Consider the following 22,576-nt stretch of genomic DNA (forward strand, 5'->3'; position numbering starts at 1 on the left):
GAAAATGTGGCACATATACACCATGGAATACTATGCAGCCATAAAAAAGGATGAGTTCATGTCCTTTGTGGGTACATGGATGAAACTGGAAACCATCATTCTCAGTAAACTACCACAAGGACAAAAAACCAAACACTGCAAGTTCTCACTCATATATGGGAATTGAACAATGAGAACACTTGGACACAGGAAGGGGAACATCACACACCGGGGTCTGTCATGTGGTGGGGGAAGGGGGGGATAGCATTAGGAGATATACCTAATGTAAATGGTGAGTTAATGGGTGCAGCAAACCAACATGGCACATGTATACCTATGCAAGAAACCTGCATGTTGGGCATATGTACCCTAGAACTTCAAGTATAATTTTAAAAAAAGAAGAGCCTTGATACCAAACCATTCACCAAAGTACTAGTGATCCATCTGCACTAGTAAACTAGAGACAAAGCTTTGGAGCTGGTACAGGGATGGTAAGGGATCGACAAGATCCTTGCATGAAGCCAGGAGTCTCTAAAAAATGATAGTTTCAGTGGATGAGTACGAAAAAGGCAGTTTCACAGTAAAAAGAAAAAAATGATGGGAATACCTCCCTAGTTGTAAACCTACCAATGGCCAGGCATGGTGGCTCACACCTGTAATCTCAGCACTTTGGGAGGCTGAGGTGGGAGGATCACTCAAGGCCAGAAGATTGAGACCAGCCTGGGCAATATAGTGAGACCTCAGCTCTACGCAAAATATTTAAAAATTTAACAAGCGTGGTGGCACTTGCCTGGAGTCCCAGCTTCTTAGGAGGCTGAGGCAGGAGGATAGCTTGAGCCCGGGAGGCAGAAGTTGCAATGAGCCGAGATCACGCCATTATGCTCCAGCGTGGGCAACGGAGCAAGAATCTGTCTGAAAACAAAACAATACAAAACAAAACACAAGACAAAAACCTAGCAACTTGCAGATCTCAGGTCAGAATTCCACTACTCACATAGACAAGATAATCAACCTCCAATTTTCATTGAAAAGGATCTCAGGCTGGTAGTGGCCTCAGGCATTTGGCAAAAGTAGAGGAACAAACATTAAAACCAGGTGGTATGGTTTGGCTGTGTCCCCACTCAAATACCATCTTGAATTGTAGTTCCCATAATTCCCACGTGTCATGGGAGGGGCCTGGTGGGAGGTAATTGAATCATGGTGGTGGGTCTTTCCTATGCTGTTCTCATGACAGTGAATAAATCTCATGATATCTGATGGTTTTATAAAGGGGAGTTCCCCTACACATGCTCGCTCTTGCCAGTCGCCATGTAAAATGTGCTTTTGCTTGTCCTTCACCTCCCACCGTGATCGTGAGGCCTCCTCAGCCATGTGGAACTGCAAGTCCATCTAACTTCTTTTTCCTTATAAATTAAAAAAAAGAGAGAGAGGGGGAGAGAATGGAAGCTGAAATGTAGATTCATATTTGCTTTGTTTACTAAAGTATCTAATGCTCAGATGATGTCAGGCACATAGTCGGTTGGTAATCAATTAACATTTGCTGACTAATCAGTGGAAGTCACACCTGAAATTGGGAATATGATCATAATGGCAGTCACAACACAGTGAGTTTTAAAAAGAGTCAAAAGTATGGAGCTTGCACCATAATACTGTGGATTGGAGTTTTGGACATGGATTGCTTAACCTTCCAGTCTATCAGTTGCCTTCTTTTCATACAATGTTATTATTACTCATACCAGCATGATTCCATTTATCACTGGATGACTAAACTTGTAAATATAAAATGATGTTACATAAGAATGAAGTTTGGGATGGTTAAACCTGTAAATGTTTCCAGTTTTTCTTCTGTAAATTTACTCTGTGTTGTTTAAAAATAACAAAATAATTTATTCTCTTTTGAGGGAACACGTTTAACAGTTACTTGTATTCATTTCTCCAAGTAGAAACCAAAAGTGTTATTCAAAAGATATGCTGAAACAAATTTAAATAAAATGCTAACTTGTCCTGCTCTTGTCGTTTTGTTTGAGGAATACTGTAATCATAAGTGACAAGAATCAGCCTTCAAGATAATTTATTAAAAACGCAGTCCTTTAAAACTTTTGTTTATTGTATAAACATAACCTAGTCCCATTCTTCATGAAAACTAAGCCTTTAACTCTTTAACCCTGTGGTATGGATTCATCAGAAATTTACTCCCTATGAAGCTCTTTATGATCCCAACAGTCCTGATTCCTCCAGATTGTTTTATTTCCAAACTGTAAATATTGTTTTTTCACTCCTTAGTGTGGAAATTCAGCTACCTCCATATTACATGCTTACTGAAGTAGAAAACTGCCTAATCAAATAGGAAAACATTTGGCCATGAATAAATCAGGATTTGCCCAGCATTTCAACGTGTGAAACTAAGCAGACAAGCACATATCCTAAGAGTTCTGCTTTCTCTTCCTTCCCTGTAGATAAAGCAGAGGCTAATATGGCCACCACTACCATCTGTCTAAATACTTGTGTGGTTGTCTTGAATTAACACAGCAGAAATAGTGGAAGAAGTAATTAAGATTTCATTTTTACATTTCATCACCAGATGCTCTATAATATAAATGTATCCATAAACGTTCAGGTTGATTAAGCTTGTAACAAGTAAAACAATAAGTGTTTAAAGATCAACTAATTCAGAACAAGAAACTGTTTTAATATGTTGACTTACAGTGTTTGCGGATCTTATTCTTTTTCTAGAACTTTAAATGAGAATTGCTGTAGATTTTATTGATAATATAAAAGCATATTTTTATGTATATTCAAACAATAAATGCTGACATTGTCATTTATTCTACTTTTAAGTTAATAAATAGATAAATTAGCAGACACTAAAATGTAATTTCCATTGTTCCACTCTGTGACCTCTGGAAAGATCTTCCTGCAGTACCTTGTACTCAATAAATAACCAGAGAATAAATGAAATCCATACAGATTCTTTCAATTTCTGTATAATCAGTTGAAGAAATTTATGAGCAAGAAAGAATAATCTAAATTCTCTTCAGGAATAATCAATGAGATTATTGCAAAGCTGCACTACGGGAAACTAAATAAAAGCACGCATCAACACTAAAAGTAATTTTCAGCTTGAGACTTGGAAAAGGAACTCAATTTGCTTCTTATTAGACAATATTTGGGCCAATTATAACTTCAAATTTATTATAAATTCAAATATCTCTACTGTGAAATAGTAATTATAAAAGAAAGAAAAATGAGTGATTTTTTTATCAGTTCCAAGAGAAAACAAAATTATGTGGAAAAGGTAACTTGTTTGTAAAATCTTTTTTTCTGGTATAGTTTTAACTTTCCATTGAAGGAGCCTTTGGAGTGTAAATTTGCTTCAGGCAATGCTTGTGCATTACCTCATTTCTTTTTACTTTTAAAACCTAGTGAAGTCCCTAGAAACTCAATAAATATTTGCAGAATAAATGAACTGGCTGACAAGAGACTTCTTGCTCTCTTGTTATGCAAATAGCGTTCAGTAAGAGTTTCTGGTAAGAATTTATAAATACAGGTTTTAACGCTCTGAAATAGATTATTGCTAGTGTTGATAGAAAACCCTTATTGGTAGGTTGGTACTTAAAGAAGTAATTGTTCAGCATTTGAATATATATTTAATATTTAGTATATATGGTAAATACATTTAATAAGGTTAAATATATGATTATACTACATAATATGTGTGCCCTTCAGGTTTTCCATCTGCAAATGAGAATAAATATGGCAATATCTTATTGAAGGAGCACAGAAATATTTATTTGTTACTACACACTTTTTAGATAAGTATGCATGAGCCTATAGTTAATTATAAAGGTCTTTCCAAATACATTTTTGTACATATGCACACACAGGTTTAGATAGATAGATAAGATAGCTGGATACAGATAGATGAAAGAATAAATGAACAAAAAGAGAAGAAGAAGAGAGAGAGAAAGATAGAGAAAAAAATGAAAGAGGAGGAGGAGGAACAGAAGTGAGGTGTGGGAGAAGAAAATTGGCCAGGAAAAAGCCAAGTAATTATGGCGTACTTATTAGTTCATTTAATTTTAGACTTGGCTGGCACTGAATCTTGTCACTAATTTACCTGAAAATTAATCTTTAAGAATTGTCATTTTTAAACTTAATTTTAAGCATATCTTTCTCAGCTGAATCTAACATGACAAAGATTTTTCCTGTCAGATAATAAATGTATGAGAGACTGGCTTAGTATTTCCCTTAAATACAGGATACAGTGAATAAGGAGACCCACAGTGGTCTGGACTCCGCTGGAACATCAATCATGCATGACGTTATAACGAAAAGTCTTGACTAGTTATAGTCAGTGTTGTCACTCTAACCTATGCTCATCTAAATGCAGACATTTATCCTACTACGGAGATTTCATTTCACTTCACCCAAACCCAGTCATTCCTTAGCATTTAGCGTATCATTTTGCACATGCATGTTTATAAAGAGGGTTCTGTAAAATACATGCTTTTTAGGATATATTTTCCCTATTATGATTTTTCCCTCTCAGACAAGAATCATAAATATTTGTAAGCATCTTTGATTTGGGATGAACTTTAGAATTAACCATAGATACATGCCTTCTTTCTGAAAAGTAAGTGGTTATAAATATTCCTATGACTTTTCAATAACATATTCTAGTATTTTGGTATCCATTTGCAGATGTAAAAATTGAATAATAATATCATGGGCATTCCCAATATTTAGAAAGTCTCTTCATCAACCTCAATAGTCAGAATGAGGTAAGAGGAGGCAAATTTCCAAGCAATTCAAACAAAGAAAATAATTTGTTTCGAACAAACTGAATATTTTTGATCAAGATAAGTCTTGTTCTCTAACTAAAATCACCAGTTAATTGCATCTCTACTTTTAATCAAGCCACAAAAATCTAACTACTCCATGTTTCCCAATCAAAGGAATCAAGAGAAATAATTATGAATTATATAGAATGGAATAAGTTAATTGAATAAAAAATAATTTCAGACGGACTGTTATTTACTATATTTATTTGGATGCTTTGTAGAGTTCAACTCCAATATTTTTCAATTTAAATGGGAAAGACACAAGACACAGAATTATGTTTTTTAGGTAATATAAGGTAGTGAGAAAACTTCTGAAAATTGTATCATGAAAAAAACTGTGATTAGTTCAGAGTAAGCATTTAATTATTTATCACATGTACATAGCTTATCAATTTCCATAGGAAAATTATTTCAGACTGGTCACCTAGATACAATGGGAGTTTCATGAATCTTTTAGGTCTCTACATTATTCAACTTAATGCATGAGTGCAGGGTAGGGAGGGTCATAAGGATTCTCAAAAGAAATTTCATGATCACTTTTCTATCTCTGGCTACTTTCATTTGAAACTGAAGCTCTCCTAAAACTGAACTCAGATAATATAAAAATAATTTATGGTATTCACTTGCCAATGATCACTGAAATTTCACCACCTCATTATCCAGTTTTACGTTGCTTGCTCTGTGATTTTCTGTTTGTTTTGTTTGTTTATTTGTTTTGGCTCCTTCATTTTAGCTTTTTATCTTAACTTGCCCAACTCACTTGATTAAAGATCATGCTTGGACTTTCATTCCTGGCTTCGAACTCCAAGAGCTCCAGACTCATGCTTTGCCTCTGACCCTGGTAATGACCACCACACTCACTCCCTATGGCATTCCTCCCACCAACTCCCAGATTAGAACACAGAAATTATGCAGTGTTTTCCTCCTGAACAGTAAAAGTCTGGAGCACAGAAAGATCCCCATATCCACAAAGCAGAATTCCTCCACTTGAGCATTATTGACATTTTGTACCAGATAATTCTTATTGCGGGGACTTGTCCTGTTCCTTGTGGAATATTTAACAGCACTAAACCCACCACTGCTCACTAGATGCCAGTAGCACTTTTCCCAGTTATGACAACTAAAATTATCTCCAAACATTGCCAAAATTGCCTGGGGATAATCACCCCAAGTTGAGAACCACCGCTATAAAGAAATAAGAGTGTGAGAGGAGTAAGAGGGATTTATGTATTGATATACTATTGTCAAACAATCACGATGCGTAACCAATGTTGTATGTGACCTGAGAAACACAGAGAATGGTAAGGCACAATTTTCATCCTCATGAGACTTACAATATAGTATAAGAAATGAAAACAAATAACTAGCACACAGAACTGGAAGACATGAGAATTAACGATCTCTCAATATGCATCCAGAGAAAGGAAAACAAAACTCTCCTTGGAGAAATCAAGAAGGGTGCTTGGAGAATTGATCTTGGAGAAAAAGCAGGATTCCAGAAGCTTTTAGGAGGTTAATGTCTTAGACGGAGAAGAAAGAGAACATTAGAAATCACTCTCCAGAAAGAATGTAAATGGCTTTGAACTCTGAAAGGTTTGGACAATGTTTGGTTCATTACAAGGAGTCTTTTTATTTGGCTTCGTTTTATTTTTGGTCAGGGGAAATGACATAATGAGATAACAACGGTCTCATGGCTCCCTCTTCTCTTGCTTTTATATTTAACTCTTCTTTCCCACTTCCACCAGAGATTGGAGAGGAAGAAATGAGGAGTTTGTGATCATTCCAACAAATTGTCCAGAGCAATTTTGTTGAATGAAAGTGAATCATCATGTAGCTTACTGTTACAAAATTGTTATTTGTATTATTTATATATTTATAATTTGTTACTATACAAATAAAATAGCTTAAGAGATAGTCTGAAAAATTTAACAATTTTAAGAAATGAGCTAAAAAAATGTTCAAGTTTCTGTGAAGTTTGGATGAGAAAATAGCACTCAGGTTTTACTGATCTGTAAACTGACAAGACAATATAATAAGAAAGGCAAAGGAAATAACCTAGTCAAGTCTGTTTAGGACATTGGCTCTTAAACCTTTACGAACTTATGCTTTCTTTTCAGTATATAATAGAAATGCTAGAATTTCTCCCCAGAAAAATACCATAGGTACTTATTTATAAAATGTTGTCTAAAACTTCAGGGTTTTTCTGACTTTCTGAAACCCTTCATGGCCCTTCTAGGCATCCATAGTTCTCAAGTTATAAGACCAAGAAAAAACCAGTTACAGAATACAATATTTAGAGCATTGCTTCAGAGACCAAAGGAGCAGCCAAAAATCCCTAAAATACCAAATGGGGAGGTTTAGAAGCTGAAATCCCTGGGATCTTTATAAATACCTGGCATCATTTTAACTAATATGAAATAGAAAAGGAATTATCATTTTCTATTAAAGTTCTAAAAGTTTAAAGTATTTTTATTTAACGGAAAATTGCTGTATGTCTTAAAAACAATATGATATGTTAAAAAAAAAAACCTGATTAAACTTAAACTAGTAGTTTAACCTCTCGGAGCTTCAGTTTTATGGGGTTTTTTAAATAATGAAGTATTGGACTATGTTATTTTGAAGCCCTCTGTATGTCCTAAAATTGATAATTTAAATAAACGCATCTATGTCTAAAAAATAGCACAAACAAATAACTTCTAAAAATGAGAATTGCTACAATTATTCCCAGAGTAACATATTTTCAGGAAGTGATTCAAAGCTAGACGTCGTCGAATTGCCAAATAGCTGAATTTGCAAAAGTAGGCGATAATTAAGTCGTTATGCTCAACCCTTATTAAATATTAATGAATTCTCCATGACTTTGAATTGGAAGGGTTTTTTACATGAGAGGTTCTGACTGGGCTGTCGGAATGATGAATCATCTCTCACTCAGAGGTGGTCTTCCCCAGCTCCAAGGTACTCATAGGCACTACCAGGAAATTTATCTGTGGTTGACTGTGTTGTACTTGGCTTTTAACTATTTTTTTAAAAAGGAACTTTCAATATTGATATCACCATCCTTTAGCCTGCAGGAGCAAAAGATTTTCACTGCAAAAAAGGGCTTGACATTAAAAAAAATAGTGCACTCAGCCAAGGCTCCAGTCATCTGCATGCACTCACCATTTGTGTGGCTTTACATCTGGCTGCACACACGCCAGGGCCTAGGATCAGAAATGCATCTGGGGAGCAGAAGCTGGTCACTGTAGTCCTCTCCACCCACATTTGTTATTTGTTTCTGTAACACATGTTAGGCACCAAAGGGACAAACAAGGGTAAAATGGTTTTATCCTTTCTCATCTGGTTCTCTGCCATAGATACAAAGCCCAACCAAAGCATCAGATTTCAATGTCAAGCCTGCTGAGGATCCCCACTTTCTTGTTCTCTATTCTTCACCATTCTTCTTAACAAATAGTTTTTCACCAAGTAGAAAGCAATGTAGCCCAATCAAATACAGGGTTATTCATCTGTACCTTCTTCCCAATTCTGGATTATTAACAGTGTATTTATGGGATAATGCTTCCTGTGCTTTATTTCATAGGAATGTATTCTCTTATAAGAACTGTATATTCACGGTAGTTTAAACTCCTGAAATTAAAAACACAGATAATCTTTGGTATATAAATGAGCGCCATCATATGAATTAATCAAAAGTTCTGCTGTTTGGAGGTCAAAATATATCTCTCATGGAAATAACTTTAGATATAGTGGATAGGACCTTAGAGAAAAGGAAGAGAGAGAGGGATGGGAAGAAAAGAAAAAAGGAATGAAGGAAGGAAGGAAGAAAGGAAAGAAAGAAGAAAGGAAGGAAGGAAGGAAGGAAGGAAGGAAAAGGGAGGAGAGAGGAAGGGAGGGAGAGCTAAACTGACATATAAAATATATTATACCTTCTTTTGCATGCAAATGTTTCTGTCTGTTCTGTAATGGAAACTGGAAATCCTTTAGCAGCTGGGCAACGGGGAGAGAGGCAAGAACTGTCTCTTTCAGGTGGGTAAACAATGTGCCTAATGGAGAGACGTTGATGGCCTCTGTCCCAGAGAAGGATAAGTTTTGACATGTGGCAACATTGCCACAGCTTCCGTTTCAAGAGGGTACACGACGCCACAAGCTGAATATGGTATGGTCACCCTACCTGTTCACATTTATTGAGCAACTGTAAATTGGGTGTTTTAATCAGAGATTGCCAAACAATAATTAAATCCTGCTAGATAAAGAGTTTTGAATTAGAAATATGTCTGAGACTTAGGCAATCTATTATTTTCCAGTTGGCTTAGTGAGCATTTATGGACATTACTAGCAGTTTGTTCTGTTTAAGTTTTTAACTTAAATTTTTTCCAACATTCATAAAATTAGAGAATAACAGAATAAATTTATATATCTCCATCATTTTGTTTCAAAACTCAAGATTTTGATTTATTTGCATCAGTTATCCTTTTTTTTCTTTCTTTTTGCATTGCCAAAATATTTCATAGCAAAATCTGGATCTCCTGTCATGTATATTTCAGTTATACAACTCTAAACAAATGCATCTTCTAACACAATGGCAATACCATTATAACTCCCAATGAAAATAATATTTTTCCTGTCATCTATTAATAACACCCTGTTTATAATATATTTTTCTTTATTGCCTATAAAATGTCTTTTATGTTAGGCTTGTTCAAATCAATATCTAAACAAGGTGTACACCTTAAATTTGGTTATATGTCTTAAATATTTTCATCTTAAACAGTCCTATCTCTCTCTGTTTCTTCCCATAGCACTGACTTACTATCAAATTCATATCAGTGTCATAATTGTCAGTGACTATTTTTCCCTTTAGCATCATTTAACTGATTTCTTTATTCCTCATATGTCCTGCAAATGGAAGCTAACCCTAAAAGTGAGTCATGTCTTAAAATATCATGACAATGTATTGATTTTGTCATTGGTAGGCTCTAACAAATCAGTTTAGATTGTGAATAAAGAAAAGTAAAATATCTTGGTATCTGCCATGGTTGGTGGAAGATCTCAAGTTGTTCAATATTATTAATATAACATACCAAATGTCTTACATGTGGGCTGCTATACTTTTTTCATGACACCTACTTGGTTCCTACGATTTTTAGAATTTATAGACTCAGAACTAGGGGATTCTTACTAAGAAATGTTGTGAGAATTAAAAGTTAGGCACTAGATATTGAAGTAACTTTAATTGTGAAAAAAGACCTTTTTACGTATTTGACTTTGAATTGCACCTCTAAGATGTAATGGTAGACGATGCCTTGAAAGGTAAGAGATGATTTAGTATTCTATTTGAATAAGTAGGATCACCCTAATGTAATAGATTACTGATACAATATTAAGTTGCTGCTGCATGACTGATTACATGGTGAAGTAACTCCAGGAAACATAACACAGTGTTTTCACTCTCCTAGTAATGCCCTGCTCTCATAAATAATCAAAGCCAGAGTTGAAAGGCAAAAACTATAATACAACATGAAATCTAAGGGAATTGTGCCTTGGTGATAGTGGTATGTAATACAGTAACATTAATAATCTTCAGAACAACATTGTTACGTAGATATGTTACTATTTCCATTTTAAAGATGAGAAAATTGAGATATGAAAACCTAGTCATTTCCCCAGGATCACACAGTAATAAGTGGAGATTCTTGAAGCTGAACTGAAAGTCTAGCTCTTAACCATGACACCATACTCACCATGCTGCCTCTCAGAATAGAGTTTTGAGATTACTATTGTCTTTATATGAATTCCAGATTTCAGAGGAACTTTTTTCCACTCTCTGATACCAACCCTGAAACTTGCAATATCTCTTAATTTATGTGAGTTGCTAATGTGAGTATTTATATACTAATACACATTTAATGATAACTGTATGTATAAGTATTCCTTCTGTTTTAAACAGGTCATCAATAACCTTGGTCCTTTGGAACTGATTCTTAATACTCCTAGCCATCATAGGGTTCATCATGGTAAGGAAGTTCTATTTCTTCTCTCTTTTCCTCTTCATTTCTTTAAAAGTTACATTATTATTTGTCTTACTTCATTTAATCACAATCCCCCAATATAGTCAGCACATATTTCACAAATAAATATAGTTTCTTCTTTTCTGTCTTCTTTGGTACAAGCCTCATCTCCAAAGTATGAACTGGTGGGGTGGAGTGGGGGGATTTATCTATCTGACTTTTGGATTTTTCGTTCTACCTAAATCTTAGCTCCATTATAGTAGAAAATGAGTTAACCAGCTGAGGAGATGCACATTTTATGTTTTAAAGGATTCTGTCAAAGGCTACTCCTTGACCCAGTGCTGAAGGTCATTCCTATCTACAGGCAGAGAGTTAGTGGTCTTGAAAACTGTTTTGATTTAAGGAGAGCCCAATAAACCTTCCTGCCTAAGGCCTTGAACAATCTCAGTATAAGCTGTGTTTCCCTGACAAGGAGAAAATCCCAAGTGGCTAGTGCCTAAGGTTTAAAGACACCAACTTAAGTAATAACAAAAATGTTCACATTATGTACCCCGAGCCCTATATAGCAATGTGCATATCAGCATTATTTGTGATAGAAAAAACAGAAATAATTCAAATGTTTTTCATCAGTAGAACAGATAAATTTTATATCATACATATAATGGAGAATGATATAACAATGAAAATGCCCACACCATTGCTATATGCAACAACATGAATAAATCTCACAAACAATACTGAGAGAAGGAAACCAGTAAAATAAATACGTAAGTAAATGCTATTGTTTTGTTTTTATAAGTTTCTAATCTTCCTCGGCAACCCTGAATACCTGAAGCCCTGCTTTTCCAAGAAGGGCAGGGCCCTATGTTTATGGCAGGGAGCCGAGCAGAAGCACAGGTTCCACAGGAGGAGAGGCCAGGGCAGAGAGCACAAGCGATTTCCTCTTAGAAACTCAACAGTCATTCTCCAACTCCAGGGAGGACAGAAAGTCCCTGATTTATGATGGTTCGACTTCTGATTTTTCGACTTTCACAATGATGCAAATGTGATACATGTTTGGTAGAAACCATACCTTGAGAACCCATATAGCCGTTCTATTTTTTTACTTTTGGTACCGTATTCCATAAACCTTGTGAGATATTCAACACTTTCTTATGAAATAGGCTTTGTATTAGATGATTTTTGCCCAAGATTGCAGGTTGATATAAGTGCTCTGAGCGCATTTAAGGCAGGCTAGGCTAAGCTATGATGTTCAGTAGATTAGGCGTATTTAAAAGCTTTTTTTTTTTTTTGAGACAGAGTCTTACTCTGTCGCCCTGGCTGGAGTGCATTGGCACGATCTCGGCTCACTGCAAACTCCACCTCCTGGGTTCAAGCGATTCTTCTGCCTCAGTCTCCCGAGTAGCTGGGATTATAGGTGCACACCTCCACGCCCAGCTAATTTTTGTATTTTTAGTAGAGACGGAGTTTCACCATGTTGATCAGGCTGGTCTCACACTCCCTGACCTCAGGTGATCCGCCCACCTCGGCCTCCCAAAGTGCTGGTATTGCAGGCCTGAGTCACCACACCCTGATTAAAAGCATTTTTGACCTTCAATGTTTTTCAATTTAGATGGTTTATTGGGACATAACCTCTCCGTAAGTCAAGAAGCATCTCTAATTAGTAAGGGAGTGGAGAGGCCAAGGGGATTATACACTTGCAGTTCCTTCCATGTAAAAGGAAATAGAAGGAGCCGAGAAGAACAAGTTCACATTACAAAACGAAACAGATGCTATTTCCTCTGACTTCATTTTCCCACACCCCCACCTGCTCATATCAGGGTTTTCCAACCTCAGCACTGTTGACATTTTGAGACAGATACTTCTTTGTTGTGGAGGATGTTCTGTGCACTGTAGGAAATTTAGCAACCTCACTGGCCCCCACCCATTAGATGTCGTTAGTATCCCCTCCCGGGTGTGGCTACCAATAATGTCTCCAGAAATTGCCAGATGTTCCTTAAGGGGCAAAATGCTTCCCTACTAATTCAGAACCATTATTTAAACCATGTATATAGCAACAGTGTCTGCATCTGTTCAGCCAATCTATCTCTACTTTTACACTATGGGAGATTTTTCCTTGTATCTGTGCATTCAAATGTGAGGTTGCATACATGGAAACCATGAAAAGGAATGGGAACTCAGGATGGTTGAGTTTCTTGGGGTTGTGGTTTGGCTAATTAATTATTCTTTTTCTTTAGATTTACAGTCATATGGATATCATCATGTCTACTTAAGTTTTATAAAAAATGTATTAAATAAATAATAACCAGTTATTTATATTATAATTTGATTATTTGGCAGCAGGAAAAATATATATGATATGAGTTTTGAAAAAATTAAGGGTAGTTTATTTTTTACTATGGCTTTTATGATCTTAAAAAAACTAGTCAAGTCTCACTCTAAGTAGAAAATTTCCTTCCTGAAACAGATGCAGAGAAAAGGGATAGAGAGACATCCCATCAAAAATTTAAAATAAAAACACATTTACATACATTGTTTCCTTATTTTATTTCTTATTTGTAATTTTTGATATCATTTCATTCTTAATTTTTATTTAATGGTCCTGAAAAAAATTATTTACATTTATTCCATTTTATATTGAAAAATGGTGGCAAGAAAACATACATATAGCTTTAAGAAAACACTTCCCCTTTTTAGTATAATTAATTGAAAAATAAAGATAAAAATTCCTTTATTAGAGAATAAAATCTGATGTTGTAAATGAGAAGACATTTCCAGGGAAATCATACTCTTGCTTAAATCTGAATTTTATGAATATGTTCTTAAAACAAGATGAAGGTATCTCAAAAAGCATAACTATTTTTCTGAAAAAAGAATTTTCTAATATTTTGTCTCATAGGCAGAAATCGTTATTGCATAGACAAAAATTTTGCTGGTGTTCTTATTATTTGGGATAGAATTTTTGGTAAGTAAAACGTATTAAAATCAAAAAATTAAATCATCTCCCTCAATTACAGGAAGCCAAATCTCATATCCTTAATATTTATCTTCCAGGGACATTTGAAGCAGAAAATGAAAAAGTTGTATATGGCTTAACACATCCCATTAATACATTTGAACCAATCAGAGTGCAGGTAACATACTTGTTTTTTATTTTTCTGCATTTATATCATTTCATAAATCTTACAGTTAAGAAAAAAATCAGCTGTTGAAAAGTGATAGTATATTACACTAACCTGAAAAAAGTTTTTAACTATAAAAAATTTAGAAACAACTCTATTACACAAGCAAAAGTTTGAATCAAATCAGGCAAAATACATTTTAAAATAACTAATTTTCAAATATGTCTACTGCCTAGAATGACAAAGAAAGTGGCTTCTAAACATATCCTTTCTCAGAATGGACCTGAAATATATTCATGTATTCAGTAGGAGCAATGGTAACATGTATAATTAAGGCTGAACCCACAGTAAGAAAAATATTTGCTTCCAGGGTGCATGACTCTGGTTAGAAATTCAACATGAGGGCTTTGCGTTACTCTTCTTGGACCCAAGTGTCAGGAACTATTACAGATTGGTTAAGTCTGTGCATTACCTCACTTGCTAAGACTTGTCGGACTGGACCAGTTTTCTGTTAGACATGTGGTACTGGTTGTTCATTGGTCTGAATGGTTGGCACTAGAGAAATCAGGAATGTCTGTGAAGCTCCGATCTGTCAGAGTCAGACCACCACAAATACTCCTGGGGTTAGGCACTCGTAAATGAGAAAAAGATAAGAATACTTGAGAAGCTGAAGAGGTTGGTCAATGACAGCTCTGTTCAGGGGACTGGTTACAACATTCGGTAAGTGAGGAAATTACTGGCTCATGTTGGGTCACCTTTTCCAGACTACTTTGAGTTTCACTGAAAGTTGAAATAACAAAATTGTTGACATCTATTGGGCTTCTGCCATGTGTACTGCTAACAGTGCAGCAGAAAAATATTTAATGTAGCTATTACTAAAACCTTATAAAGCAGTGGCTCTTTTCATTCCCATTTTCTGGTGGAGGAAACCAAGGTTCCCAGAATTTAAATAATTCACCCAAAGTTACAAAACTTGTTAGCTATAAGCTTAACCAAGGTGGGTTGAAAGCTAAGCCCAAGACTGGCTGAATTCAATTTAACCTATACACTGTGCTAAAAGGCCGTAACAGATTGCCTTCAGTTGTTCCGTGAAAGGTATTTTTATCTCCTCGTACACCAAAAGAAGAAAGGTAATTATCTCTCTTCTTTCTTCTCAACTACGTGGCATTTCTCTCTGTGTCTCTATCTTGATTAGACTTACTAAGAATATGATCCATCTCTCAGGAGAATATAAGCAAATATTTTGGATCCTTTCTTAATAATAAGCTTTGTGTAAATAAAACCAATTGAGAAAGAGTACATTGAAAGCTACCTTTTCTTCGTATAGGAGTTGTCTCCTTATTGCAGTCATTAAAAAAGAGATAGACAACTTCATCTCTATCCTCTAGGGCAGAACTTTATAAACTTAATGTGCATGTGAATCAGAGGATCCTACTAAAATGCAGATTCTGTTCAGTTGTTTTGTGGTCTGTTCCAAGATCCTGTGTTTCTAAACAAGCACCTATATGATGCCAGTGCTGCTGGTTGGTGGGTGATTTCTTTCAGAGGCAAGGCTTTGGGAGTGTACAGTCTTGCTGAGGAAAAGGGGGTTTATAACTGAGACAGAATGAGAAAGTGAATATTAAATACAATAAGAGCTGCACAAATAGTGGGATGACAAGTATTCTGAGAAGAACGGTGGTCAGAAAATCACAGGTATTTATTAACAGCTGCTGAAACTATGTTAGGTTCAATTCTCCAGGTCTTTCCCCTCACGTTTCCTTCAGAATGGTAATTGTCACAAGTGGGTCTAAGGTTTAGTGTTTTACATGTTCACTTATATTGTCAGAAATGTCAAGCCAGCAAGTTGTGGCAATTAGGAATACTTGAACTTACAAAAACATTCACTTATTTTCACCTCCATTCCTTTACATACAGGTAAATTTCTCACCTATTCTGCAGAGGCATCAAAGCAACTTAGGATGACTTCCAACAGACATAGGGTTTTGCTTGTTTGTTTGTTTTCCTTATTATTAGGCATAAATAATTCACCTTGCCCTCCTTTGGTATCACAAATTTTCAGAGCACTGGGAAATAAATAAGTGAAAAACAATATTTTCTTTTAAAACATTACCATGTATTTTTCATGGCTTGTGTCCAGAATGATAGAAACAAAACTGTAGTCAGTTTCCAAAATTACGAAACAGATAAGTATATTAATGGACATTATAACTTATAAGCACATTAGTTTTCTATATCATTATTATTGCAAAGCCCTAGGCAAAGTTTCCACCTAACATTTACCTATTCCTCGGATCTATTCCATTAACCATTTATTCCTGAGGTTGCAATTTTTTGAATTTTTCCAATCAGACCTTCGCGATGACCTTGAGCAGTAGGATATAAATAACTCCTACATGCTTAGCGTTCCAATAATGGAACATTAGGCATAAATGGTTGTTCTAAATTATTTCTTAATTGCTTCAGATTCCTTATTATGATATTTTAAGCAATTCTTAAGTTATTTTTTGTAATGGTTCAACTCATTCAAAACACAATGAAAATACTAGCAAAATCACAAATTCTGATAAAGCCAAAACTTCTTTATCCATTAATTTATTTCTATAATTATCATAGAACTCGTCTCTAGAGTCTATAGCTGATGCTCAACCTCTAGGAGTCTTTTTAGTCTCCTGGTGCATTATGATCATATATATGGCATAAATAGTAAACATTTATTGAACACCTATCACATTCACATGTGGGCACACTTTTAACTTCTTCTTTTTTTTTTTTTTTTTGAAACAGAATCTTGCTCTGTCACCCAGGCTGGAGTGCAGTGGCACGATCCCTGCTCACTGCAAGCTCCACCGCCTCCTGGGTTCACAACATTCTCCTGCCTCAGTCTCCCGAGAAGCTGGGACTACAGGCGCCCACCACCACGCCCGGCTAATTTTTTTTCTGTTTTTAGTAGAGATGGGGTTTCACCATGTTTGCCAGGATGGTCTCCATCTCCTGACCTCGTCGTGATGCGCCCGCCTCAGCCTCCCAAAGTGCGGAGATTACAGGCATGAGCCACCGCGCCTGGCCACTTTTAACTTCTATCCACGTCAAATGCATGATATTTAAAGAATGTGGGATTCCTACTATGCGACTTAAGGGGAATTTTTGCCTTAGTTAGCAAACTTTTCGATCTCTAAGTACAGAATAAGGACTATTTAATACTCAGAAGTCTAGTATCACAAGCTACTTAGAGTATTTTTATGAATATGCGTTGTCTGTAACACAATATAGTAAATAGAGATTTATATTTTAAAATTTTAAACAGATATTCAATCTTTATATGTTTCCATGTTCAACTTTTGTATCCATTGAGCAACACTTAGAAAAGGTATCATTGACTGGGCGTGGTGGCTCAGGCCTGTAATCCCAGCACTTTGGGAGGCTGAGGCTGGTGGATCATGAGGTCAGAAGTTCAAAACCAGCCTGGCCAACATGGTGAGACCCCTGTCACCACTAAAAATACAAAAATCAGCCTGGAATGGTGGCATGTGCCTGTAATCCCAGCTACTCAGGAGGCTGAGGCAGGAGAATCACTTGAACCCAGGAGGCAGAGGTTGTGGTGAGTCAAAGTCGCTCCACTGCACTCCAGCCTGGGCAACAGAGTGAGACTCTGTCTTGAAAAAAAAGAAAGAAAGAAAAGGTGTCATTAAGGAGGGATGTTGAGTGCACAGGGTGCTAATTAATTCTATTGGAAGCAAAGCCTCTTAACTCATTTTTTTCTACTTTGCTGATTGTCTAAACAATTGCCTTGATTTTACATTTCAAAATTACAATTTTATTGAACTTCAGAAATATTGACAAAAACACACTTAATGGTACACAGTGCATAGAATAGATTACAGCATAGAATGCAATTACACATTAATTTCTGTTGCTCTCATCATGCATATGTTTTAATATATGTAAAGTTACCTTGAACAATAAAAAATACACATCTTTTGGTATTTATTCTTTCTGTCCTATTTATCTTATTGAAATAAGCTTTTTTTCATTCTTTCTAGTTCCATCACTTATTTTACATATGGACTACATTCTGGGCCACACCTGGATTCTTCAATAAGTTTTCTGTCATATTTAAAGGACCAGGATGGAGTCCAGGTAAACCAAGACTTGGTCTAAGTGAAGAAATTCCAGAGGTAAATAGAGTTCACAGAATTGGAGATGGTGAAGATTAGTTTCATATTGTCAGGTCTATAGCCAACCTGTACATATGCTATTTTCGTGCGAATCTGTAAAAAGATGTTCCCCTGGTCAGATGCAGTCCTGTGGTGCATAACTTAGTGAGTGTCCACCAACTATGTGCCAATTAAAGGAGTGCCTTCTCCCAGGTGAACACTGCCTTTTGCCTGGGAGCCCAGATTGTGGAGCAGAGCCACAGAGGCTGGTTTTCATATTCACTTGAATGCCTGCCTTTGTGTAGAGCATAACTTCACAAATACAAGCGGCTCAGGCACAGAGTCCTAGAACACTAGAGATAGAAGGAAACTTAGGAATGAGTCAGTCTGGCCGGGCGCGGTGGCTCAAGCCTGTAATCCCAGCACTTTGGGAGGCCGAGACGGGCGGATCACGAGGTCAGGAGATCGAGACCATCTTGGCTAACACAGTGAAACCCCGTCTCTACTAAAAAATACAAAAAACTAGCCGGGCGAGGTGGCGGGCGCCTGTAGTCCCAGCTACTCGGGAGGCTGAGGCAGGAGAATGGCATGAACCGGGGAGGCGGAGCTTGCAGTGAGCTGAGATCCAGCCACTGCACTCTAGCCTGGGCGACAGAGCCGAGACTCCGTCTCAAAAAAAAAAAAAAAAAAAAAAAAAAGGAATGAGTCAGTCTAACCTTAACTCCACTCACGAAGAAATGAGGCCCCCAGAACAGATGTATCTAAAGTCACATCAAGACAGTATGGATTTTGGGTCAAACCATAACTATATTCATTTTATAGTAGAGTAGAAGAATTAAATGCAGAAACCACATTGAAAACCAAAAACAAAAAAGATAGATCTTTAAAACAGAGGAACCCAAATGAAAAACTCAGTTTTCACCCAGAATTACTCTTCTGGGAAAGAAAGAGAAGTTTCTTTTTAATCATTTAGAATATAAGTTGTCATTTCTTATCAAATAAATGTTATGTATAGTAATGCAGAAACAATAGGAAGACTAAACTACTCTTAATTTCAAGGATGATACTATGTGTATAAAATTAGCCTGTGATGTTTCAAGGAAATAAAATAAAATAAGAAGTTTTATTTAAACATTACTATTTTGAAAAAATCCTAATCTAAGTAATGACATTTTCTCATTCAGTTACCAAAGCTGCCTGGAATAAGTTTCCCAAACACTTTTGTTTATGTTCACAATTAGTAGTGTAACATCCACCAACTTGATATAGGTGAAATAATTTTTATATTTCAACTCCAAAAACCTGTTTGCTATGATCCATTTATTGTTTTTCTTTTTGTCAATAGATAACTCAAAGTGAGTACTGTTTTTAAAGTTATATGAGTCCTAGAGTCTTCATTAAAAAATAGATGTGTAGCATTTTGGGGAAACTCAAATGCTACAGTAAAAACATAGTTTATTGGAAATAATTTTTCTAAAGTTTCCAATAAATAACTTTACAAAAGTTGTTTCCAATAAAATAGTATTTTTCTTTGAAGTATGATTACCTACACTGCCAAGATTACCTTCTCTCTCTCTGTTTCTCTGTTTTTTTTTTTTTTTTTTTTTTTGAGACTGTCCCCCAGCTCCAGGTTGGAGTGCAGTCATGCAGTCCTGGCTCACTGCAACCTCTGCCTACTGGGTTCAAGCAGTTCTTCTGCTTCAGCCTCCTGAGTAGCTGGGATTACAGGTGCATGCCACCACACCCAGCTAATTTTTGTATTACTGGTAGAGATGGGGTTTCACCATGTTGGCCAGGCTGATCATGAACTCTTGACCTCAAGTGATCCGCCCACCTCGGCCTCGGAAAGTGCTGGGATTACAGGTGTGAGCCACCGCGTCTGGCCACCTTCTGTTTTTTCTTTTACTTTGCTTTTGCCGTCATATGTGATCATGGACATATTATAAAATAGGGAAGATACATCCCATTCATTTTGACTATCTTTATAATTTGCACATTTTGCTGAATTAGTTCTTATGCTGCTCTTTAAGGCAGACTACATCATAATTGTCATGCTTTCAAAATGGGAAAAAAAAGTATCCTAACTTACAGACAAGTTTCTATTTTAAAAAATTATGTTGGCCTTTTAAAAAAAAATAGCAAATACATTTTTTCAAATATCTCTCTTGGTGTGAATTTCAGTAAGAGAAATAAGTCTGGAGCAATATAAAGGAAATGGTTCTTTCTTGTCTACCTAGGTCACTGGGAAAGATGTTCCCTTCTCATCATCTGCATCTCAGCTATTAAAGATATACACAGTTGTACAGTTTGCTCTGATGCTAGTGTTTTATGAAGAGACCTTTGCAGATACAGCTGTAAGTAATATCCATTTTAAATAGTGTGAGAACATTATCTGTTACTTTGTTGGAAAATGAAAATAAGCTCCCATATTAAGGTTATGGTTTATTCTCCTCTGTAGTTGTCTGCTGTAATTTTGGCAAAGTCTCACATTTAAACAGGTAAAACAAATCTTCTAGACTACTAAATGTAAATGAATTAATTCTATCCAAATTGCTTCTGTGTAGAATGTTCACCAAGTGGTATGCTGTTAATTTGTGTGATAAATAAGAAATTATTTGCCATCAACAAATTTTATTACAATTACAATAAAAATACTTCAGAATTCAGAATTAAATGTGTGGGAAAGCACACTTTTCAGCAATTTCAACATATTTACCTTCATTTAGAGAATTCCTTGATAGAATTACTTTAAAGAGTTTCAAGGTAGAGTTTAATTCCTTTAGTCTGACCTTTCTAAAACATTCAGAATATTCCAATTTGTCTGGTGCAAATAGAAGAGCACTGGACCAGGATTAAGTTCAGGGATCGCCACTTTGGGGGTCACTTTTTTGGCCAAAAAAAATACGTATACTACCTAGATTTTGGAAAGACCAAAAATAACATGAGGTATATAAAAATATGCTGTAAATTGCAAACAAAAAAGAAGAGAAAGACAGGCATTTTGTTTTGTTTTATAGATTTATTTGTATTATATTTTTCATTTAAAATTTTAAAATCGTTCAAAAAGGTACATGAAAGCAGTAAGGTAACTAAATCGAAAGTAGGTAAAGTGAAAAATAGAATCACAGATGAGTTTTTAAAAAATGCTGTTTTCATACCTTGTTACCAATAAAATATGCACCCTCTGGAAAACCTCAGTGAATCAGTAATGTTGAAGGTTACACAGTAACTCTATGAATAATAGTTGTATTGGAAAGAAACAGAGGTGGAGCAAAGTGGTGGTTAAGATACCCTTATTCTTTAAGGCGTATAGGACACTTAAAATTGATGGATGAAATATACAAAAACATAATTCTTAAAATGCACAGAACAGCTGGCAAAAATTGAAGGACACCTAAGGAGCTAAAAATGTTGATGATATATGAATCCAGTGAGACAACTGAATATATATTCTGATAGCTGTCCTAGCTGTTATTTTTAAAGTAATTAAAATAAACTTCTAAAATATAAAAATTGATAACTAGCATGCAAAACTCAATGACTTACATAGCAGCTTAAACTAGTGCACTAAAAGACAGACTAAACTGAGGACTGGTGTGGTGGCTCATGCCTAATCCCAGCACTTTGGGAGGCTGAGGAGGGCAGATCAGGTCAGGAGATCAAGACCATCCTGGCTAATATGGTGAAAACACATCTGTTTTAAAAATACAAAAAAAAATTAGCCGGGCATGGTGGCGGGTGCCTGTAGTCCCAGCTACTCGGGAAGCTGAGGCAGGAGAAACGCGTGAACCCAGGAGGCGGAGCTTGCAGTGAGCCGAGATCACGCCACTGCACTTCAGCCTGGGTGACAGAGCAAGATTCCATCTCAAAAAAAAAAAAAAAAAAAAAAAAAAGATGAGCTAAATTAATCATCCATTGTGCAGTGCTAAAGGCAATAAAGAGATTAAAAACATGGAAGAGATGTTATCTTCAGATATGAAGAGCTGTGGAAAAAGTCTGAAAAGAAAAATACAGCAATCCAGGAAAAAATCTTAAATGAATAAAGATAGGATTAACAGTCAGTGAATACAGAGAATAGTAAATAATTTTCAAAGAACAATGTGTATTATTGATAGACATCAGTCTATCTACTCAAAAACTCCATCATAAAAGAAATTAATAAATAATGTATGCTGAAAAATGAATCTAATCTAGGATTATCATTAATAATTTCAATACAAGACCTATGGAATTATTTTAATTACTTAGGCACCTTTAATTAAAATAATTAATTATTTTAATTAATTAGGCATCATAATCTAAGTATGATGATGCCACTGTAACAGTTCTATATGTTCCATATGATTTATAGAGTGAATTATAAGGAAAGAAGTCTTCTTGAAATAGGTCCTGAGAAGGACTTTTAGGCAGGAGTGTCAAGTGGGACTTTTTTTTATTGTATATGGCAGAAATTCAACGTGGAGTGGATTTAT

The 22,576-nt window shown here is 35.7% G+C and overlaps 1 protein-coding gene across 1 annotated transcript in view; it reads left to right on the forward strand.

Moving 5' to 3' along the window:
- The window catches only part of AGMO (alkylglycerol monooxygenase), a 172,278-nt gene extending 151,680 nt beyond the window's left edge, over positions 1-20,598 (forward strand). The window contains exons 6-11 of the mRNA XM_011943421.1: positions 10,765-10,831; positions 13,725-13,790; positions 13,880-13,959; positions 17,991-18,125; positions 20,342-20,458; positions 20,563-20,598. Coding sequence (XP_011798811.1) covers positions 10,765-10,831; positions 13,725-13,790; positions 13,880-13,959; positions 17,991-18,125; positions 20,342-20,458; positions 20,563-20,598 — 501 coding nt within the window. The remainder of the gene's footprint in view (positions 1-10,764; positions 10,832-13,724; positions 13,791-13,879; positions 13,960-17,990; positions 18,126-20,341; positions 20,459-20,562) is intronic.
- Positions 20,599-22,576: the final 1,978 nt, after the last annotated feature.

Source organism: Colobus angolensis, unplaced genomic scaffold, assembly GCF_000951035.1.
Source record: "Colobus angolensis palliatus isolate OR3802 unplaced genomic scaffold, Cang.pa_1.0 Scaffold104, whole genome shotgun sequence".
NCBI classification, from domain to species: domain Eukaryota; kingdom Metazoa; phylum Chordata; class Mammalia; order Primates; family Cercopithecidae; genus Colobus; species Colobus angolensis.